General features: G+C 42.4%; 1 protein-coding gene across 3 annotated transcripts in view; it reads left to right on the forward strand.

The window, feature by feature from the left end:
- CLVS2 (clavesin 2) overlaps positions 1-24,558 on the forward strand; it is a 55,163-nt gene that overhangs the window by 22,606 nt on the left and 7,999 nt on the right. For all 3 annotated transcript variants that reach the window (XM_045010982.1, XM_045010983.1, XM_045010980.1), the window contains one exon: positions 21,963-22,073. In XM_045010982.1, the coding sequence (XP_044866917.1) occupies positions 21,963-22,073 (111 nt within the window). The remainder of the gene's footprint in view (positions 1-21,962; positions 22,074-24,558) is intronic.

Raw genomic sequence — 24,558 nt, forward strand, 5'->3', positions numbered from 1 at the left:
AGTCACCCCAGGCAATGGATTCGTGGTGACTTACAGCAGTTGAGGAACTGGACCATAATCTTTAAAAGAGAACTGCAAGCCTCACATTGGGGGGTTCCAAAGAGGATGGATCTAGACTGTTCTCAGTGGCAGAAGATGACAGAACAAGGAGTAATGGTCTCAAGTTGCAGAGGGGGAGGTTTAGGTTGGATATTAGGAAAAACTTTTTCACTAGTAGGGTGGTGAAGAACTGGAATGGGTTACCTAGGGAGGTAGTGGAATCTCCTTCCTTAGAGGTTCTTAAGGTCAGGCTTGACAAAGCCCTGGCTGGGATGATTTAGTTGGGTTTGGTCCTGCTTTGAGCAGGGGGTTGGACTAGATGACCTCCTGAGGTCCCTTCCAACCCTGAGATTCTATGATTCTATGATTTGCAACATGTAGTGAAAACTGTAGAGTCCCTATTGTTGTGGGAAATATGGTCTCTTCCTAAAATGTTCACACTTTGACCTGTGATGTAATACACCACCTAAATGTCTGGAAACCAATTTCCCCTCACTTCCTGCATAGATCAAATATTTAATTAACAAACAGCTGTGACTTAATATGAATATTGTTGCTATGCAGGCTAGGAAAAGTACCTATTACTTTTTTCCCGATATCTCCCATAACTTAAATAAAGGCCAGTGAGGCTTTGCCCATATTTCCCACCTTACATGTTTCAGTCCCAAAGTTGAATATTTTGGAAAGCAAGGAGCATGTGAAAACAGGCTGCCAACTAATGGAGATTGCTTTGCAGTGTTAGCTAGAGTTAGTGCTATCCAGATGTCTACAAGCATGCGTGTACATATATCAAATGAGTCTGCACTTGAAGCCACAGCACGGTGCATGAGATAGTATCCAATCTCCAAATATCAAGCAAGACTCCAAAAGAGCACTGCTTACAAGGACCTGAGGATTAAACGGAGCTATGACATGCACAAAATCTGCCCTTCAGACACCTGCATGTGCCTTCCGGTGAAGTCAGTGAGATCTGTGCATGTAAATCCAAGGGTAGAATTTGAAGTGTGTTTCAGTCGATAAAATTGAATGCATCTCCACCATCTGGAACTGAGAATAATATGACATACCAGCATCTCGCTCAGAACACTTTTGGCACTCCAGCAATGGAGTAGAGCTAGTCACTTCTTTGTGGCATATGTCAGAACTAACTTTCCTGCTGTAGTGCCTCCACAGGTAAGGTTGAGTTCCACTTCTAAAGAGGGGATGCTTCTAACGCAGGGATTCAACCTCTTTGTTTTGTGGGAATAATTCAGTAGGTCTTCATCAAATTTATAACCTCACCTGTGACAGGATTGTCAGGTAAATAATTACTTTGCCCAGTTAAAATGATTTAAAAGTGAGCCTCTTTAAAAAAGCTTGAGTCATTTTGGGGCACCTGTAGCTGACAATTTGATACTAATGTTTCAAACTTGCCACCTTGTTAAAACGCACTGAAAACTGTGTTATGCTCCTCAGTCTTGAAAGGGGGCTCTATGAGGGTTTGTCTGCACTGCAGCCTGCTTCCTAGCATGGGTGGATTGACGCTTGCTAGCTCCAATTGAGCTAGTGTGCTAAAAATAGCAGCCTAGCTTGGGGGTGCACTGGCAGTGTCATGCGTAGCTGCCGAAGTATGTAGCCGGGGAGTCTGAGCAGATTTGTTCTCAGGCAGCTAACCCGAGCTGCTGCCCGCTGAGCTGTAACTAGGCATTTTAGCACCCACACGAGCAAGCATATTTGCACCCCCTACTGGTTATTTGTCATTTTTCCACCCCGTTCAAAGACGACGCATAACTGTTGATAATGCGGGGGCACAATTTAAAGGTTCGGGGGGGACCACCCCACAGAGGTTTTCAAACTGTGGGGTGTGCCCCCCAGAGGAGTGAGGTCAGACTGGGACATGCCCCTAGGGTGGCTCTGAAAGGGAGTGTCATCTCCACCTCACCTCAATGGGCCAATAGCCTGTTTGGGTTGTAGGGTGTAATAAAAAAATCTGGGGAGGGGGGCACATGAGCCACCTACCCCACCTCCATGTGTTGCCTCTGGCCCCATTTTTCTGCCCCCGCGGCTTTGTGTCCTGGGTGGCTTCTCCACTCGCCTTGCCCTGTTTATAGCCCTTGCTGCCCCCTCTCTCTCTGTCTACACTGGGATTTTTAGTGTGCTAGGTCAAGCAAAGCGAGTGCATGTGTCTACCTGTGCTCGAAAGCATGCTCCTGGCAGTGATGTAGATACCCTTAGGGATATGGTAGAGGGGTCAGGAGCCTGGTGGCACATGAAAGGGAAGAAGAGAGTGCAGGGAACCAGGGGAGAGTGGATGGACATGAACATAGGGGAGCCAGGGGATTGTGGGACATGGAGGAGAGGTGTAGTGGAGGCTTGAAGGGATGGAGAAACAAGTGTCTTATCCAGCCAGTTAAGTTATAAATGCTTGTACAATTTCATTTCATAATCAAAGAATCTATTTGCAGTATATAATCACATGCACTGTACTGCAATGTTAGTGATGTACCCTGTTTGTTTTTAGAATGAGTAGATACAAAAGTCAAGACCCAGTCTTGTGAAACCACACACTTACATATACTGGCAGTATGACTGAATCAACCCATTGCATACCACCAAGCTACTCCAGTTTTATTCATAAAAATATTTTTCTCTTCCACCAGTGCATCACACTGTGGCTCTAGCAGTGGTTCTCAACCTGGGGTCTGGGGCCTCCTGGGGGGGCACAAGCAGGTTTTGGGGGGCCACCAAGCAGGGTCACTACTCTCTGGGGCCCAGGGTAGAAAGCCAAAACCCCACTGCATGGGTCTGAAGCCCAGGCCCCTGATCCCCGCCATCTGGAGCTGAAGCTGAAGCCTGAGCAATGTAGCTTCATCCCTTTTGGGTCTCAAGGCAATTGCCCTGCTTGCTACCCCCAATTTGGCATTTTATATGCAGAAAACCTGTTATTGTGGCACAGGTGGGCTGTGGAATTTTCAAGTGCATGTTTGCGGGGGTGGGAGGGTCTCAGAAAGAAAAAATTCTATGAGCCAGGGGATCTCAACCTAATGACCCTGGGACTAGAGTCTTTTCAGAAACTTTACTGCATATGTAAGCACAATACGAAGCCAACTGTGTACGTCTACAGCATATTTCCATTACAGAACAGAGACAAAGTTAAGTGACAGTGACTGACTGGAGTGGGGAGGAGAATTATCTGGCAATGAGGAACTGGCTGAATCCCTTAACTGTTCACTTCCAGATTCTTTACTATTTGGGCTTTTTAAGAGGTAGATTTTTTTGGAAACCGTTTATTATTGATTTGGGGCATGAACTGGACTCTACTGAGGCCCACTTCCAACCTTGATTCTTTCTTGAAGCTTTTTGTTTGGGAATATGGAGCTATTGATTAAAACTTCCACATTTGCATTGGAAAACCTGAGGGCATCTTCATACCTTTGCTATTAATATACTCCACCTTATTGCTCACAACAGGGAACAGTGAGGCAGTGAGTGTGGGTGCAATATAATGAAAACACTGAAGAGAAACTGACCAACCTATTTATAGCACATGAATTGATCATGGAAGCCATGGAAAGAGGAAACTTCAGAGAAAATCAATGCAGGATCAAATGAAGGTGACACTCAAGCCTCTCAAGAAACCAGTATGGAAAGCCAATTAAAATAGAATCTATTTGATGACACATGGGAACAGCTAAGGCCATGTGTGCTCTTATTGTAAGTGGTAGAAATGAAGCCAAAATAATTGGACTGTCACTACCCTTCATATACACTTTCTTCTCCTGCCCAATTATTCTTTTTGATGACTCATGTTACCATTGTATGGTCTTGATGTTGCCTTTTCCCTCCTACATGTCCTTAGCCACAGGCCTGACGACCTGTTGCTTTTGTACAGCAGATTCTGAGGTCCCAGAGGTGACAGCAGCACCAGATAACTGAATGGTACAGTCTGTTGTCTCTGGCTTTGTGGAACTGCAGTGATGACTGAGGAATTCTGCCAGGGGCTGGGCACACTGCTGTGACTGTCGTAGATAAGCAAATGGAGAAGATGTTTCTATTAACACTTTCGTTTCTGTTCCCTTCAGCCAGGTACTTCCTACTATAATAGTAAAGGCTTGTGTACCTTCTAATATTCATTACTAGTGTCCATCAGAGGTTGTGTGAGAGCATTTGTGTGTGCACACCTCCTCTCCCCACAGTGCCTTCAGTATATTGTTTGTATGGCTGCCTAGAAAAGGTTAGCAGAATCCGCAGAAAATGTTTTTTCATGTGTGTGTGCGGTGCTGTTTTGTTTTCTGACACTTTAATGGATAGACAACTGGGACTTAAAAGGCCTTGGTTTTACTCCTGGGTCTGCCACTGGCCAGCTGGGTGACCTTAGGCAAGTCACTTTGCCTCTCTGCCTCAGTTTTCCCATCTGTAAAATGACGTTAATGATAGTAACCTCCTTTGTAAAATGCTTTGAAATCTACTGATGAAAAGTGCTATATAAGAGCTAAGTGTTTTTGTTTTTTTCCCCCTCACTGGACTTACTGGCTTGGTATGGGGCTGTTTGCCTCTGAATGTTTGTTACTGAGTATCCTATAGGAAGATGGAGCCAGTAATTCCTAACTGATGTATGGTTATTGTAGTGATCATTTCCTCCAAACACAAACATCCAGCTACACACAGGCACTTAAGCTGCCTAAAGAGGTGTGTTTGCTTTTATATTTGTAGCCATAGCAAACAGAACTGTATCTAGTCTAAAAAGAATGACGAGAAGTGAGTGGGGAAAAAAATCAAATTGTTGTGCCTCATATGCATAGCTGCCTGAGCTAGAAACTTGTACCTCCTTTCCTTTGACGCCTACATTTGATTGCAATGAAATGGGTAAAAACTCAAAATTGTTTCTATTCACTGAATTTTGTGAGATAAAATTAGGTACTGTATCTTTTGAGAGACTTGCTATATGTTTGTCTTTTCTAAGTGACACCCACAGACATACTACTATCTATCAAACAGATACATACATAATTCTTTCCTGTTTTTTCTCAGTGGTGTTGAATGGTAAGGGAGTTAATCAACTATGAACAATTTGTTCCTCTTGACAAATTAATATTAAAACCATCAAGAAACTGTATTAAAGGCATTTCACTTTCTATTCCATCTTGGTTAACTAATTTTGTGCCTAGGTAGCATTGAGCAACCCCTTAGTTATACTGATGAATAATAGTGGAAATATTGTCAATTATCAACATCTCTTCAATTTTTCTGTAGGCCTACACAATTCCCAGTGATGTTAACAGTTGCCATGGTGAGCCTTCATCAGACAGTCTCAATATTTCATTAAATCACAAAATAGGAAGGCCAATATAGGAACTCCATTTTAATTAAAACTGAGATTTTTTTTTCAGCACTCTGTACGGTTTAAAAAAGGAAAAGATGGCAGGGATGTAGGAAGTCTCATTTCAGCATAACTGTTACCTGTATGTTTGTACCCCATTCAGTCTACATGCTAGAATGATCTATGTCTTCATACAGTATATGGGGAAATGGGAACTAGTGAACTGCAGAGTAGGGGACTAGGGAGACATCGATTTTACTGCTCCCCCCTCCGCCCATCAGATTTGAGTGAGTGGTTTGTGCAGGGTTGCAGTGCTACTGAAGTTTGGCCCAGGAAAGAAGTGCTTGGACAATGGCCGGGTAGCTTCCACACCAGATCTAATGGAGCAGCTCTGCTAGCTCATCAGCTAAGAGCGGGTGGCTCTGAAGGCAGCGCCGCCACCAGAAGCAGCACAGAAGTAAGGGTGGAAATACCATACCAGGCCATCCTTACTTCTGCGCTGCTGCTGCTGGTGGTGGCGCTGACTTCAGAGCTGGGCACCCAGCCAGCAGCTGCCACTCCCCAGCTGCCCAGCTCTGAAGCCAGTGCAGAATACACTACAATAGCCTAGCGACCCCCTTTTGAGTCGGGACCCCCAGTTTGAGAAACGATGACTTAAGGGCTTTACATGTTTATATTTTGCCATTTTTAAATACATATTTATGCTTTGTTATAACATGAAATTTAAGATTTCAGTATCTGAAACCATGAAATTCAAATAACTTATCGCTTTGGGTAGCACTAAGAAAATATTGCCAGGAACAGAAAAGATCCCTTTGCCCCTCAGTATTTCTGTGCTCCTATATCAGAGATGGGCAAACTACAGCCCATGGGCCACAACTGGTCCGCAGGACCCTCCTGCCCAGCCCCTGAGGTTCCCCCTCCCCCACAGCCTCAGCTCACTCCGCCGTTGGTGCAATGCTCTGGGAGGCAGGGCTGCAGAGCCCGGCCTGACCCAGAGCTCTGAGCTGCGCGGTGGCATGGCTGGCTCCCGCCGGGCGGCGCAACTGCCTGTCCTGCTACTCTGGGCGGTGTGGCGGTAGCACTGCCAGCCACCGGTGCTCCAGGTAGCACGGTCAGGGGGTAGGGAGCAGGGAGGGTTGGATAGAGGGCAGGGAAGTTTGGGGTGGTGGTGGTCAGGGGGTGGGGGTGTGGATAGGGAGCAGGGCGGTCAGAGGGCGGGGAGCAGGGGGATTGAATGGGGTAGGGATTCCGGGGGGGCAGTTAGGAAGGCGGGGTTGGATGGGGCAGTGGAGGGCAGCTAGGGGCAGGGGTTCTGGGGGAGGTCAGGGAGAAAGGGTGGTTGGATGGGGCAGTGGTTCCAGGGGGGCTGATAGGGAATAAGGGGGGTTGGATGGGGCAGGAGTCCCTGGGGGACTGTCAGGGGGCAACAAGGACATCCATGAATGAAGAAAAAAGAAATGGGGTAAGTATTTAGCTGTTGCTCAGTCTTCCCCACTTCCAATTGATACTAGCCTTTATTTTTTTTTAGGTTCTGCAACAAGCATCTTTGCACTTTCCCCCCATAATTCCCTCTGTGTGGGAGGAACTACCTGTAAAAAATAAATACATAAAAAAATTTAAGCCTACCCATTATCCTCTTTGTAATGTCTTCTTAACACCTCTGTCATGATGCGTGCAATACTCTGAACACTGGTTAGGCAGCTGGTGTGCAGTGGTCACTGCTTATTATATTAATCATGATTGGCTGTTACTTTGCATTTTTCTTATCTCATATCCACGTTATTGCTTATTGTATACTTGGATGGTAAGCTCATCTGGGTCAGGGACTCTCATTTCATTAAATGAGTATGTACAGTGCATAGTGTAATGGGACCTGAATCCTGATTGGGGTGTCTAGATGCTACTGAAATACAAATAATAAAGTAGTCTAATTCCTGTAGGATGTTTTGGGGCCTGGGGTGTGGAGAAAAATATAAATGGGTAAGAGACTAATTATTATAATGTGGTTGTTCTTCATGCAGAATATCTTGTATTTTACAGTCATTTTCATTCTGCATTCCAGTCTGGACTGATTGTTTAAATGTAAGTTTATGCGGTAGTCTGTAATGGCTTTTAATGAGATGAACAGCTATGTGATATGCATTTTTTTTAAATTATTCAATAGAGATTTATATGGTAGATAGGAACAGCTCCAAATCTCCATAAATATGTATTTAAACAATAGCCTCTAATAACTCCAGAATAGCCATTAAAGTCTATCTAATCAATAATACATATCATTAAAAGTACTAACATAAAGACAAATTTAAGAACTTGTAAAAGTCCATATGTTTGCATTTTTATGAGCTATGTTTATTCTTTAATTGTATTTAATTTTTTAAAGTACTTTGGCTTGGTTGGGAGATTTTTGCTGTGCTGTAAGTAACTTGCAGCTGCCACTGGGGAATACCTGTGAAAGATGCTGTACCTCAAAACAAGTTACTTGTTTCATCTGAATATTCTTTCCTATATACTTCTATGGGGCAAGTCCTGCTCCCTCATCGGAGGGTATGCAGGGCTTTTGATGCAGTAGAACCAGTGCAACTCTGGACATGTGCAAGATTTGGGGAATCTGACTCTTGGGGAACATAACTTTGGGGGTGTTCTGTCCCTAAGCATACAGCCATATTGTGAGGGAGGAACAGAAAGACAAGATGGAAATGAGACCAGTGGATCTACCAACCATTCTCCTCCATGAATCTTCCCAGTCAATAGTGTTTATGATGACAAGCCTACATTTTGTATAACTACAGGGGTCACATCCTCCATCAAAGTAATACAGTCATCTCTTGGGTGGAACGCAGCATCTGTTTTACAGTGCATAATTACTCCTCAAGGCAATTTGACTTAAAGTGAAGAATACTGTAGCACAGTGGAGACTATAGGACGAATTTAGGTAGGCAGAATGTAATAATTCAAGTTGGAATTTGGCCAAGGCATTGAGGCTAATACCCTATATCTCATACAAAGGGTACCATGGGATCTTTCACAACCACAAGTGGTCAGGCCCTCAATATGAATCTCATCTGAAAGCTGGCAACTCCAGCAAGCCCAGTTCCCTTGTAGCACTGATTTGGAGTGTTATCTAAGTTAGGTCAGAAGAAAGAGCGCCACTTACTGAACTGCCAACACCAATTCAATAGCACTAACTTTCCCACCAAAATATTAACTTAGTTTGGCCTTGTTTAGTTTGTGAGTTCTGACATGATCATAGCTCGAGGTGATACAGTTTCAGGCAATAACATTTTTTCGGAAAGCAAAGCAATCTGTTTGGCAGTTGAGGGTTTTGAGCAGTGAAGATATCTTGGGACATATATAAAACGTGTAAATCGTTTGTTTCATCACGTAACTGACTGAAATATAACTACATGGTATCCAATTTCTGGTCATGAGATTGTTAAATGCATCAGGGGAAAACATTTTATGTTTACATTTTAAACAGAAACGTTACTGCTTTTGAGACTGCATGGGATCTTTAATTCTAAGCAGGTTTTGAAATATAGCTATACTGCCTCATAGGAGTTGTAGTTCAGTTGCCTCATGCCCCCATTTTCAACCATGGTCAGGGGCTCCCATGATGAACTGCCTCTTCTCTCGCTAAGGAGACTCTGGCAGATCACTGGACATGTAGTCCAAGCAGAGAGCCCAGCCTATGGAGGAGAATGGGAGATTGAGTCACCAAAACTGTAACTCCCATGAAGCATAGCAGCAGCATTTCCAAATTTAATATATTCCAGTTAAAATTTTTGGTATTCAAATTTCATCTGAAAATCAAAACTTTCCATGGGAAAAGCCCAATTTTCACCCATTTTAATTCTATGGTTGCCTTTGTCTTTTGGATATTGGCAGCTTTAGTCTGTGAAACTGACTGAGGAGGCACTGATGAGGAGTAGGAAAATAGAAGTCTTTTTAACAATGCAGCTTTCTGTAAGGATTTAAAAATCTGCCTCCAGCTTGATCCTAGTTAAATAGGATGTTTCTTTAAAATATATACTTTAATAAACATAAATCCAATGACCCTGCAAGCTATGCCAGTGGGAGTTTTAGCTCTTGGTAGACCCATGCAAGCTGGACAAATCAAAGGATAGGGACCAGTGAAAAGCAGTCCACAAGCATCCAGGTTGGGGATTGAACTATCAGCTAACAACCTATCATCCTTTAAAAAAGTTAACTCATACACAAGAAGGTAGCCATTCTGGCAAACAACATGATTGAGATAGCAGGGTCTTGTTTGTACATGTGCAATACCTGTGGAAATGATTCAGAATAAACAGAAACCCAGGTCCTTATGTCTAACTTTATGTCTAGCATCTCCTATCAATAAACAAGCAAGAAATATTATTCATTTGGGATGAGAAACAGCATGCTAGCCCCATTATGCTAAAATATGCTGTATATGTCAGCAGGTTCCTCTGCATGAATAATCATTGAGAATAGTTAACAGTGCTGGATTTTAAAAGGATTTGATGTACCTTTCAAATAGAAGCTATTGTGTATCAGAAAGTCTAAATAAATAATCTGTGCCTTTCTTATTTCTCTGCATCCAGGTGGTAGGTAGCTTCCTTTCTCATGGCTGGCGTTCTGCTGACTAACTGCCCTTTTGTGTGCTGGGTTTTGGTTTTGGGTGGATTTTTTTATTTCTGTCTTTTTGTTTCGTAAGCATGCTCTGATCATTTCCCTTTTTACTGTGGTAACATCAAATTTGTCGTGTGTGTGTGAGTGAACTATGTAGATTAAAAGTTAAACAGCTACTTTGATACATTATTGATCTACCAGTAGAACGCTGAGGCCTGCCGGCTCAATCTGGTATGTAGATAGGAAATTCTATCTTCATGTCTGACCTCTGAAATCTTTAATTAGTAGTAATCTATTAAGTGTTTGGTTTTTTTAAAACAAATTCTTAGGGTTGCCAGGTATCTGGTTTTTGACGAGAAAGTCTGGTTGAAAAGGGGACCTGGCAGTTGTCAGCATTGCTGACCGAACACTAAAAGTTTGGTTCCCAAAGTAACCGCGATCAACTCCCAGCTGAGAGGGCAGAAAGACTAGCAGCTGCTAATAGCGAGCCTCAGGGGCAGCTACAAGGGGCCTCTCCCCGCCCATGGAGGTGGCTCCAGCTGAGAAGCAGCCCAGCCAGGGGCTGGTGAAGGGAGCACCTACAGGTTCGCACCGATGCTGCAAGCAGAGTGGGCGAGGGGAGGGCAAGCTTCAAGCATGCTGGAGAGGCCGTGGGAAGGAAGGGGGCAGCCTGCTACCTGCAGGGCATAGATGTCTGGAGAGGGCCATTCAGAGAGTAACCCCTGGGGCTGTTTGGAGAGCAGCCCCTGGCTCAGCTCTGCTAGGGTTGCCAATTTTGGTTGGACATATTCCTAGCGGTTTCATCACATGACATATTTAATTAAAGATTAATCTTTAATTCCTGGAGACTCTGGGGCAATCCTGGAGGGTTGGCAACCCTATGTTCTGCTCACTTCCCACTGACCATAGAGGGGCCCGGGCTCCGCATGGGGCTGGTTCCCCTGAAGGGCCGGGCTTTGAATCCTGGCTCTGTGCACAGTGCAATCATCATGCAGGTAGGAGCCTGGCTGCGCCTGGGTGCCACTCCCGCTCGCTCCAGGTGACTGAAGTTGGCAGGCTCTGGCACTTTGCAGCCCACCCATCCTAGCTGCAGACGAGGTAGCCTGGTAGCCGGGGCCCCAAGAGGCCCTGGCCGTGGGGTGTGGATGAACCAGGAGTGGAGGCTCATTAAACCCCTCAGAAGAAGCGGAGAGACCCTGGAACCAATATTTCCATGTATGTTTTCTGGAGCCAGGCAGGGCGAGCAGGTTGCGGCTACAAACAATGGCAAGATCCCAAGATGGAAGCGAGCAGCGCGCTCCACATGCCTAGACGGGCAGGGGATGCCTGAGCATGTTTGGGACTGTCCCTTGCCTTGGTGTTGGAGGTCTGTGAGAGCTGGGAAGCAGGACTCCTGGGTTCTCTTCCTGGTTCTGGGAGGGGAGTGGGGCCTAATGGGTTAGAGCAGGGTGGGAGGTGGGAGGCTGGAACTAAGGGCTCCTGAGCTCTATTCCTGGCTCAGAGAGGCGAATGCTGTTTTGTGGTTAGAGCAAGGTGGGCCTGGGAGCCAGGACTCCTGGGTTCTATCCCTGGGCCTTGTCTCTGGGAAGGGAGTGGGGTCTAGTGTGTTGGAGTGGCAGGGGAGAGGCGGCTGGAAGTCAGGACTCTTGAGTTCTATTCCCAGCTCCTCCACAGACTTGTTGTGTGACTTGTGTGAGTGGCTTATGGAGAGAGCCTTCCCTCACCCCCACAGGTAACTGGTGGGATGGGGAGAGTGTGGCAGTCCCTGGGCTGGGGGGGGGGCAGAACTTTGGGGGAGTGAGTGGAGCAGGTCCAGTTTTCAGAAATTGCAAAGCTGGCAACCCTATTTCTACGCAGTCCATTAGCTTGGATGTTTCAGTTTGATAACTGGACGTATAATGACTTTTGCTGTCTATTTATTTCTTAAAATAAGATCTGGTAATACAATTCATCAATTTATAAAGCTTAAAATTAGCACGTTGGACAGTTTTTGGTCTCCTGCTGTGACCTTGCTGCTGTTATTGCCTGACTGAACCTCTTCCTTGCTTGGTGTGTTGTTTTTCCTCCTCCAGAGGTGTGAGAGTAACTCTGTGACATGGTCTCCAGATTGTCTTGCCACCTGCCTCCTCCGTTAGTGGACAGATTAAAACAGGCCATGTCTACTCACATCAAGGCAGAGTGGCTCTGATTTTGTTTCAGCTTGTCATATTGCTTCACTGATAGAGGGTGCAGCTGGTGAGAAGTATTCTATCTACTTAGTTATGAAGGGATGGGTCTTGACTGATCCGTTAAAATATGATAAAACTCATTCAGGATTTAATGTTTACTATCATAGTTGCTGCAGGGAGGTCTTCTCTTCTGTCCGTCTTTTTTAATACTTGTGCCATTCATAGAGTTTGGTACATGACTGCATGTGAGTCTTCTGTTACGTGTGGTGCAAATCAGCACTACTGGTATAAAACTAATGCAAGTAGAAAATCCCAGGATTTGGTATAAACCATCTACATAAATATTATGTATGCATATTCTCTCCACCAAAAATATGTACATCTCTACTGTGTTATGTCCACATATATACCATCCTGCATATTGAATGCAGACCAAAAGTAGCTGCTTGTGAGTTTCAACCAGACATTATATAACAAAACTTATAAAATTGTAGGGAAATATTTGGATCCAATTCTTATGGAAAATTGCTGAGATGATATGCAGAAATAATAAATGAAATCCATTATTTTTCCTGTGATTTACTTACACGGTGTTTGTCAACAAATTGTATATGCTGGGCATCTAGTTAGAGCTCTACAAAATCCATTAAATGTTTAAAAATCATTCTGAAATCAATGGACTCTTCATGAAATACTACTTTTTCATTTTCTTCTTTCCTGTCTCCCTGTGTGCAATTTTTGGAAAAGCCTGGTTGGAAGGGGCATGCTATATTGACCCGAATATTTTATATTGTCCTGCACGTAAGTAGGGGCATATCTTATGTATTCCTCCCCAAATTAATTGCTGTCTGGTCATTTCCATTCTCTTCTCCATTCCCCACTATTACTATATCTTTCTCATGTTTCTCCTATCCCCATTTCATTCTCTTTTCATTTTGCCATTATCTGAAACTCTTTGTTTCCTTCCTTGCTATAAAGTGGAAATTAGATGGTTCATGAGATTGGTATATGATAATGGGATATAGAGTCTTTCACCTCTAGGTAACCAATTCAGATGTTATACAGCTAAATTCTGGAACAATCACAGCACAAGGTAGAGACTATCTGTGGACTCTGTAAAATGTCCTTGGTCTCAATGGACTTGGAAAATGTCCGGATCACTAAAACTGTCCCAGCAATTGGCTCCTTTTGAGTAGCCTCAAGCAGAGAGATCAAAGACTGCATGTTCATGGTGATAAAAATATTCCATCTTCCACAGAGGTGGTCCCCCAGGATCAGAGTTGAGGCACAGAGGTGGTATAATGAGAGGAGACTGAATTGCATTCCATTTGTCTATTTTATATGTATTTTGTGGAGAGATACTTTTTCTCTTTAGCAGTACCAATATGGTACCTTTCATGAGCAGTAATTTCACAGTGTTTATTCAAAATGCTAGGAAAATATTGTTGCTATATTTATGCACAGTGCAATTTTCAGTAAAATCTGCCTGCCTTATAATTTAACAAAATATTCACAACTAGAGCTGGGTGGAAAATGGAATTTTTTCCCCATGAGAATTTTCCTAGGAGAAGTCCCCCATTGGAAAATATCCTATTGGTAAATAATGGTTTTCCCACAAGAAAGTTAAAAGAAATTTGTATGTGGAGCAACCTGCTTTTCCCCATTTTCTTACTGTTTTCCAAGTTGCAGAGGTGTGAAAAGTTGTGGTGGGGTTCTGCACCGTAAGTAACACTTTGAGAGTTTGAAATTCTGAGAAAATGGAAGTGAGAAACTCACTTTTAAAAATGATCTCTCTGAAAGTAAATTTTTCAATTTCTCTTAACTTTTCCCCTCACTTCTCTAGGAGAGGGAATAAAGTGGGCATTTTCCAACAATTTATAATTGAAAAAATTAAAAAAGACCAAACAAATTTCCTGGTCAACTGTTTTTTGTGAAGAATAATAGAAATGTAGGACTGGAAGTAACCTTGAGAGGTAAAGTCAGTGAGGTTTTTTTTTTTCTTTATGAACAACTTGTTGTGGAAACAACTTCAATCACCTCTACTCACAGCCTTCCGTAGGTTATTGTGAAGCTTAACTTGAGCTTTTTGCTCAAGACAAAGAAAGCATAAAATAGACTATATGTAAGATTTGCCTTTTATTGTGCATATATAAGTATGATCCTAATCATGCAAATGTTTACAATCAGGTGGACCTTAGTAGTATATCACAGATCTATAATTTTTACAAGTGGCATACTGAAGTGAAAGATGGAAGGTTACTTGAAGTTAAAACAGATAATGCAGTGAAAAAAGAAGCAATGTTCTTATTAGAGAGATGCTATCTGTTTGCTGTTCTCATCTTTTTTGATGGAAACATATTTCTATATGGCTTGTAAGATAAAATGAATGATAGAAATGAAAAGGATTGCCAAAAGTCAAATTGCCTCATCAGAATCTCCTCAGCTTGATGTCTACTTACAGTTGCAGATAATTAAAGCTTATTTAGTCAGAATGCCATGAATGATGTTAATTTGCCTTTAGGTAATGCACATTTAGCTGACTGTGATAATAAAAATATATTTTTCTATTTTTCTATTTGGTTTAGAAAACACTGTAAAATTCTTTCATAAAACTGAAGCTAAGAATATCAGATAAAAAACCACTTCTTCAAGTACATACCATATTCTTAGAGTTTGAAATCCTTGAGGGAGCCAGTTGTAGGATATTTGGATTTCCTGACGTCTGGATAGAAGATTTCCTATTTAATATCAGTTTTTTTTAATTCTGCAGTTTTTGACCTACCTGTCTGGATTGGAAAGATGCTCAGGGTACCAAATAAAATCTCACTACTGTCTAAATCTTCCAGATGAAGGCTTTTCCTTCTACAGTAATTGTGGTTTTTGCTTCACCCCTAGATAGCTTTAGATGTGTAAGTAGATACAGGATCAGGACCTTAGTGCAGATATTCAGGGACACTACAAATATCCTACAATACACAGCACACATTTCACTGCAATTTTTTTGGATATCTTTAATGAAGATTTGTGTTTGGGAGCAGGTCTAAGATTTATCCATCTCTAATGTGGGCAATGGTGGCTCTCAGTTCCCAGATTAGTTCAAATTTTCTGCTATGGGGAAAAAAAATTCCATGGCAGGGCGTTAACATTTTGGACTAGTCCGAATTTTTCAATTGTTCCCCTGTTTTTCTTCAGTTTTTCCTGTTTAACATCCCAAAAATGAAGTTTGGGAACTCTGTGCCTTATATCAGGGAGAAACATTCTAGTGTCTTTATCAGGTTTCCAGTACAAAGATACAGCATATATACAGATACTGCATAAGAATTATACTATAGTGTGCTGTTAGACACTGCTTATAACTGTATTGAGGCTTGACTCTTCTGAATAGCTGCAGGAGATCTGAATGTATTGTCCGCAGGAAGAACTATCAAATGAAGCACTGATAGTTGAGCTTTTAATAATGTAATATGGTAACTTTGGGCTTGTGTTATATTTGAATTCAGTTGCCCCAGTTTTGGCTCTAAGTTCCACAGGGCTGGTCCAGCTTGTCTCCTTCAGATGCTAGAGCTCTGATTCATCATAGCACTTTAACACATGCTTAGCTGGAAAACACATGAATAGATCCATTGTCTTCAAAGCTGAATTGGGGCTTAATCCATCAAGTACTGCACTGTACTTCCCCAAGATGGTTGGCACCCAAGGAATTCAGAATGCAGGCTTTGAAAAGACCCATTTTCTAATATGAAAGAAAGCAGAGTCTTCCTATAGATAAAGGTGCTGATGCAAAGGGTGGGATTTTCAAAAATTCCTAGAGTTCTGATTTCCTTAACTCCAACACATTTTCAATGAGAGGTGGGTACCTTACTGTGCTGTTGAATATAACTCATTATTATTACCTGGATTACACTGGTGCCTGCAAGCCCAGTCAAAACAAGGGGGCCCTGGTCACAGGCCTTGTACAAACACACATTAGGTGACAGTCCCTGCTTCCAAGAACTTACCATCAAATTTAAGGCCTGGTCTCCACTTAAAAATTAAATCAACCTAGCTACATTGCTTGGGGCTGTGAAAAATTTCACTGAGTGCCATAGTTAGGTTAACGTAACCCCAGTGTAGATGCAGCTAGGTCAACAGAAAAATACTTTCATCAGCTTAACTACCTCTTCTTGGAGAGATGGATTACCTACATTGATGGCAAAACCCCTCCCATCAATGTAGAAAGCAACTATGTTATGGCATTACAGTGGCACAGCTGCAGCTGCTATAGTGTAGACACACCCAAAGATAAGATGCAAAGTGGTAACAAGTAACTGGGGGAAGGGAGGAGGGGTAGAAAGAGAATTAGAGTAACAGTTGTGGGAGCATGGGGTAACAGACTTGTGTGCACATCTTGATGGTGTTGAGACATTTTAAACTGAATAAGAATTAAATAAACAAATATCAGGAATACCTGAACACGGAGGCATAAAGTTGAGCACATCCAAAGAGGATGCTTACATCCACACAGTTGTAGTGTAATGATCCCAGTTATTTGTCCCTGGACCCAGGCAGTATGAATTATGGGTAGCAGTCTTTGTTTCTTCCCTTTGATCCTATGTATATAGAGATAACAGCAAAATCGGAACAGAAGAGAGTACTGGACTAGAACACTGTGCCAATGCAACTCAAGAGCAGAAACCTGGCTTCTTTGGCATGTGCCATGGACTAGAAGTTGAAAGCAGCAGGTTACTGGAAAAGAAGCATGTAAAGACAGACCATACAAATTATGAGAAGTGGCGGTGGGTGGAAGAGGCAGGGGGAACCACTGTGCTGTAAGTTAGGGTTCCTTGGGCTTGGAACTGAAAATGCTATAATAAGGCGGTTTGTTCAGGACCACTCCCATTGGTGACCTTGGAGAAGAGAGCAGTTTAACAGTCACTATCGGGCAACCTTACATGTAAACATATAGGACTCTATCTTTTATCTGACTGCACACTATTAACCAGCATTTGTAATCCTTGGCTCATTAGGGCTGTGAACAATACTAATTAGCTGTACTGCTCATCATACATGGAATGACTGTATTTAGAACTGATTATTTACTAGCTGTGTACTTACCTTGCACTATTCCACACAGTCAGTGATGTTTCTCAGTGGTTAATATGAAAAAGCCCCACACAAACAAATGTAATTAGTTGCCTGTGTTGCGAATAAAGGAAGAGATCAAGTACATTCTTCTTAACCATTCAGTTATGCTCTATCTGCTGGCTAATCACTTCTCCAGTCAAGTGTATAGCTTGCTTCATGGCTCCTTTCTAGATACATGTCTCTTGTCAGTTTTTGACATGGGATTTCTTTTTCATAGAGTCCATGAAGAGTGTGATTCCCGGGTTACAGGCTGCTTTGCTGCCATGCAATATGTCTCTAGGGGCACTTGCAACTGCCACCATGCCGGTGACTTAATCTAGATAAAAACACAGGAATCGTTGATTTGGAAGAATTTCTCACCTGCTGATTTGTAGGATGGCCATCTGCCTGATGCGTCCCTGGTGTAAAAGTTAGTTATATATGGGTAGTGCCAGAATGTCAGATATACTTCTAGCTCCAGAGCTACACTCCCTAATACGCCTGTTCTTAGTGTTCCTCCAGCATCTTCTGCTACTTATTCTGCCTCTTTCTGCTCTTACAAGGCAGTATGTTCTACTGGATTGAGCAAAGGGCCTGAATCCATGAGTTCTAGTCCCAGCCTTGCTGCTAACCTGCTGTGTAACTTTGGTCTAGGCACTTGGGACTTAAAAATCAGAGTCTAAGTCACTTTGGAAAATGAGACTTGGACTTCTAAGTCAGTGGGGCATTGCAAGGCTGAGTGGAAAAACATCTAAGTCTTTATGGGACCTCAAGTTGTGGATGCCCAATTGGGGAGACATTACAGGTGCCTGGTTTTTAGAAAGTACTGACCACCTGCTTTCTGAAAATCAGGCATCTCAAGCTGGGCACCCAAAACTTGAGGTACCTAAAATCACAAGTTTCACTTAAAAAAAAAAGCCCTTAAAATTGTTGAAACGCTTTGAAGAAATATTCAGTGGCTCTAGGGTAGGTTCACTTGCACAGTAAGACAGCAGCTACCATCTCATATCCAATGACATCGATTATGTCAGTGTTACTCCCCACATATCCACGGCCTTCAGCAAAACCAGATTCAAAAGGAAGAGTAGGTGGTAACTGCACTGCCCTAAGTTGTACCTTCTCCAGATATTCCTTTTATCTGCAGGGAATATGGTGACTTGACAGTTACCCAAAGGATCAGGACATGATCCATTTTGAGCTAATGCTGGATTACCAATACCTTTCATACTGAACCAGAGTATGTGCATAGATACCTTTTCATTTAGGAACTCCTCTGCCCACTACCTGGCGCATTTTCTAAGCAATAAGCCAGAAATATTTCATATACTTCATGGTGTGTGTATGTGTGTGTGTGGGGGGGGTGTGCATCATCCTTATTCACTAGTATAAGTGTTTCTGAGTTTGTTTTGGTGAATGTAACTGTAAATGGGGTGGGGTGGGGAGAACAACAGGAATAGTTATTCATACACTAAAGTCCTGTGTGACTAGCTTAGTTCAATGTCTTAATAAAACTGGAAGTTTTTTCAGCTTGGAAAAGAGACGGCTAAGGGGAGATATGATTGAAGTCTATAAAATCATGACTGGGGTGGAGAAAGTAAATAAGGAAGTGCTATTTACTCCTCATAACACAAGAACTAGTGGTCACCAAATGAAATTAGTAGGCAGCAGGTTTAAAACAAATAAAAGGAAGTGTTTCTTCACACAACACAGTCAACCTGTAGAACTCCTTGGGAGAGGATGTTGTGAAGGCCAAGACCATAACAAGGTTCAAAAAAAGAACTAGATAAATTCATGAGGATAGGCCCATCAATGGCTATTTGCCAGGCTAGGCAGGGATGGTGTCCCTAGCCTCTGTTTGCCAAAAGCTGAGAATGAGCGACGGGGATGGATCACTTGATGGTTACCTGTTCTGTTCATTCCCTCTGGGGCACCTGGCATTGGCCACTGTCGGAAGATAGGTGTGGGCTAGATGGATCTTTGGTCTGACCTAATAGGGCCATTCTTATGTTCTTCCATATCTCCTGAATAAGGATAAATGCTTGATTCTCTGAAATGTTCTGGAAGATAATGGAAACAGTATAGAGACCATAGGTTTCCTACCTCTTCCTTGTTCCACTCTACCCTTTGTATCTCCATCTCCCACATTACACATACCTGCTTTGTCTGAAGACTTGTTCAGTAGCTCTAAGGTATGTTCACTTGGACAGTGGGACCCAGCATGCTGCCCTTTGGTTCTATGCTGGAATGGCAAACTGGATTAACTAAGTGTAAAGAAACTGGTACTCAAACTGCAATGTTATATATATACATATAGCTGAAACCGGGAGGCACTTGAAATTATTGCATATTTAAACCTCTTGCACCAATGCCTAGTGCAAGAGGTCTAGTCTAGACATCAGAGGGAAGTAGACTATCACAGTAACTGGGCATATGCTCACATATGGATATAATGAGTTTGGTGGCAATATTCGTGAACACAGATAGCGAAATCACTAGCCTCTTCAAGTTTTCTTCCGGGCAGTGAAAGGAAGGGTTTCTGTTGCCTGCTATATCAACTTTCAAAAATAAAATGCATTCTTGATTGTCGCAATCCGATACGAAGTTATGGCTTTGGATGGCCAATTGTCGGTCCACGGCCATCTTGTCCTGTTAAAAGGACAGGACTGCCTCCATCTTGGACTAGGTTCTTGTATATAGGAGAGGGCAGAGACTCAATCCTGCCCAGCAACACTGGCTGTGTATGTTCTCCTGTTTTCTTTTTTTTCTCTCTCCTGCTGGGCCATCTAAAGGTCAGGCTAGTTCTGTGTGTGAAGGCCTGGTTCTGCCCGGCAACCGGTTTTTGGGTCGGTCGTCTGGAGGTCAGGTTAATCCTGCCCAGCGACTCACTTTCCTGCTCTTTTTGGACCCAGTCATCTAAGGGTCAAGCTTGTTTACTTGTCAACTCCAGTGTGCCATGTGCAAATCCTGCTGACGTGGGGTGGCAACTGCTCAGAGCCTGGAGGGAGGAGGGACCAGGGAGCCAATCAGATACCGACACGAGGGAGTGAGACCTCTCAATAAAACTAGGTTTCCCCCCAAAATTTGTGTGGTAGCTGAAGGACCTGATCAACCTTTCGGCCAGGGTCTCCTCCCGGTAAAGCGCGCTCGTGTCGTATCATTTGGATTCGTTGTCGTTTGGACCCGATCCCTGTCAACTCGTCATGCTTCTGGTGTCTGTTCTGCTGGTCAGCTGCGCCTGGAGTGCGGTATTTGCTTTTTGATGTCTGACAGTTAGCTTATCTAGCCTCTTATTTTTCCCCTCCCTAACTCGGTACCAAGTATCTACTCAGGATATCAGGATTGTATTAATGAGCTCAGAATTGCACAATTGCTTAGCTAGCTTGTATAGTTGTTCTAGTTGTTAGTGAATTGTTAATTGCAAACTGTTTTATGCGTGTGAATCACTGCTCTGTCTTTGTCCGGAGTGCATTAATCTGGGAGCTGTCTCCACCTGGAGATTAGCAGACCAAGGGGTTCCCGTCCCCGCGGTCTGAATGAGTGGAATCTGCCCAGCTGCAGCCGCACCACACTCTGGGTTACCCTTAGTGTGAAAGCAAGGGTGGCTGAGGCAGTGGCCCGTGGGTCTCTTTTCTGTGTTGCACCGGGTACCGCCCTGATGAACCCGATTCCTATCTTGTAAGATTGGTGTGTCTGCCTATTTGGTGTGGTGTGGTGAGCAGTATAAAGTGTATTATTACTGTGTTTTGGGGTGTGTTTGTACTTTTGATACCATCCCAACCAAAGTTGCCTACTCCCCCGGCCCAAGTTGTAATTATCCCCCAAATAAACGCAGCCACTTGGCTTTTCACTGTTATTCTAGTCCTGCCTGTTTTTCCTCACTCAATACCAAGCTTAACGGACCGCAATCTATTTCGGACATTGATCATACAATAGTATTGCAGTTTTTGGCCCTGAGAACCAAATTACTGCATGCAAATAGCCATACAAATGAATTCTTCACCCTCTTGTGTTTCTTTAGAAAAGGTGTCTGGTGAAACAGCCAAAACCAATTTAGAAAGAAATGGTTGGTTCAGTACAGAAGTTTGCGCCATAAACTTCAGCTCATAGCCTGTGAATATGTGATGAGAACAAGGCTCATAAATATTGTATGATCATGTTTAATGCATTTTAATCTTGTAAAATTTAAACAATATTATATACATTTTGACTTGAATCTTAGGTTTACATTTGATTTTAAGATTGGAACAAGGAAATAGGGACATTTCTAATGTATTTCAGCAATACTGGCAGAGATGGGAATGTGGTGCATTACTATTAAGATTAAAGATAAATGAAATTGAATGGAGACAGATAGGGGAGAACATGTTGCATTGGTGGATTCTGGGCAGATCATAAATGTGTAAAGTATACCTAGGGGACAAAAATACCCTTTTTATTAGAATGCTGTTCATAGAATCATAGGAATGCAGGGCTGGAGGGGACATCAAGAGGTCATCCCAGTGCTGTGAAGCCCTTTGTAATCATTCTGTCAGGAAATTGTGTGCCTAAAAGTATTGCTACTCTGGAATGGAATGTTGGACCATCACTGAGTGGACACCATTTTGGAAAAGAGTTCTTTAAGGTTAAGTAAGCAAATGAATGCATTTCAGCATAAAAAAGTTGAGTTGATGCACACCATCTGTCTTCTCTTAAGAATCTACTTTACTCATGATGTGTGTTTGTTTTATGTTCTATAGGACAGTTTTCCAGCTCGGTTTGGAGGAATTCATTTTGTCAATCAACCATGGTATATCCATGCCCTCTACACAGTTATACGGCCCTTTTTAAAGGAGAAGACGCGGAAGAGGGTATTCTGCTTGTTTTTTATATTGTTAAACAATTATAGTCTGCAAATGTATCACAGTATATTGTAAATAGACATGCTCAAAATCCCCAATTGGTATTTGTGTAATGTATTTCTATATAACTTTTAAAGATTTCTGTTATGAAGGGCATCTCTCCTGCCTCAAAAATATACATGGCTTTCTCCTGCAATACTCCAATTCAGCAAAGCTTTTAAAACATGTTTTATTTTAAGTATGTGAGTCCCACTAGATTGAGTGATAGGCAGATACGTGTTTTAAATAGTGCTCTTTCATAAGAAATAAGTACATAATTTAAAAAACTACTTCAGGGTTTTTTTTCTTAACTATGTAGTGCCATATTCTTCCCTGGTGCAACTGCATTGACATCATTGGAGTTACTCCAAAGATATGATAGCCCCCAAATGCACATACTGTATAAAATGTTCAGTATAAATGCCTATGGAAAGGGATTTGTGTAGGTGCATACCACAGTAACGTCTGAGATGTAGTTTTAATTTGCATCATGTACATCATTTGTAATTAAATCAGAGTTAGATTGTCTGGTTTCACCCACATAGCTGTCCTGGTCTGTGAGGAGCTTGCTTCTGATGTTGAGCTGCGAGGGAGTGGGGGGCAGTGTTTGAAGGCCAGAAGAGGGTTGCGGGACAAATAGGGGTGTGCAATCAGTGGGGTTCTTTTTTCCTGTGTGGAAGTAGGCTCTCTTGGGGTATCATTAAACAATTACGACCATATCCTGAAAAATCTTTCCCAACCCTCCTCTTCTGGACTTCCAAAAAAACCAAAAACAAACAAAAAAAACCCAAAAAACAAACCCAACCAGTTGGGCTCATCAGAAGCAAGCTCCTTTTTTGACTTCTCTTTATTTTGTTACCCACTATAACCCCACTGATCCTTTTCTGCAGTACTCCTTCCTATGCAGTCATTTCCCATCTTATAGTTGTGTAACTGATTAGGCCTTCCTGAGTGTAGTACTTTGCACTTGTCCTTCTTGAATTTCATCCTGTTTAATTCAGACCCTTTCTCCAGTTTGTCAAGATCACTTTGCATTCTAATCCTCTCCTTCAAAGCCCTTGCAACCTTCCCAGCTTGGTATCATCCACAGACTTTTTAAGTGCACTCTCTCTGCCATTATCCAAGTCACTCATGAAGATATTGAATAGAACCGGATCCAGGACCTCCAGGGATCTCTCTCTGTGGGACCCCACTCAACGTGCCTTTCCAGTTTGACTGTGAATCATTGATAACTGCTTTCTGAGTACACTTTTCCAACCAGTTTTGCACTCACCTTATAGTAGGTTCATCTAGGCTATATTTCCCTAGTTTGTTTGAGAAGTTCATATGAGACAATATCAGAAGCCTTACTAAAGTTGAGATATCATGTCTCTTGCTCCTCCGCCTTCATCCACAAGTCTTATTACTGTCAGAGAAGAAAACTAGGTTGGTTTGACATGATTTGTTTTAGACAAATCCATATAGACTGTTACTTATCACCTTATTATCTTTTAGGTGCTTACAAATTGATTGTTTTGATTATTTGGTCCATTATCTTGCCTGGCGCTGAAGTTAAATTGACTGGTCTATAATTCCCTGTGTTGTTCTTTTATTCCCATTTTTCAGTCCTCTGGGGATCACTCCCATCCTCCACAAGTTCTCAAAGATAATCGCTAATAGCTCTGAGATCTCTTCAACCAGTGCCTTAACTATTCTACGATGTATTTACTCAGGTTCTGCTGACTTCAAGACACCTAACTTGTCTAAGTAATTCTTAATATGCGTTTAGCCTCAGATCCTACCCCATTTATACTGATGTTGACTGTTAGTCATCAGATAACTGTTAATATTGTTGGTGAAAACTGAAACAAAAAAGGCATTCAGCACTTCAGCCATTGGTGTATTTCTGTTATTGTCTTTCCCTTCTCACTAAGTAATGGACCGGCCCTGTCCTTGGTCTTCCTCTTACTTCTAATGTATTTGTAAAATGTTTTCTTGTTACTCTTTTTGTCTCTAGGTAGTTTAATCTCATGTTGTGCCTTGAGCTTTCTAATTTTCTCCCTACATGTTTGTGTTGGCTTTTTTTTTTATATTCACCCTTCATAATTTGATCTAGTTTCTAGTTTTTGTATGACTTTTTGAGTTGCAGGTCATCTAAGATCTCCTGGTTAAGGCAGTGTGGTTGGTCTCTTACCATGTTTCCTATCTTTCCTGTGCTTTAGGGTAGTTTGTTCTTGTGTCTTTAATAACGTATCTTTATAAAACAGAAAACTCTCTTGAATAATTGTTTCCCTTAGACTTGCTTCTCATGGGACTTTACCTACTAATTCTCCGAGTTTGCTAAAGACTGCCTTCTTGAAGTTCATTCCCTTTTACTCCTCTGTTTTCCCTCCTATAATTCCTTAGGAACATGAACACCTCATTTCATGATCACTTTCATCCAAGCTGCCTTCTACCTTCAAATTCTCAACCAGTT

The sequence above is a fragment of the Mauremys mutica genome, chromosome 3 (assembly GCF_020497125.1).
Source record: "Mauremys mutica isolate MM-2020 ecotype Southern chromosome 3, ASM2049712v1, whole genome shotgun sequence".
Taxonomy (NCBI): Eukaryota; Metazoa; Chordata; order Testudines; family Geoemydidae; genus Mauremys; species Mauremys mutica.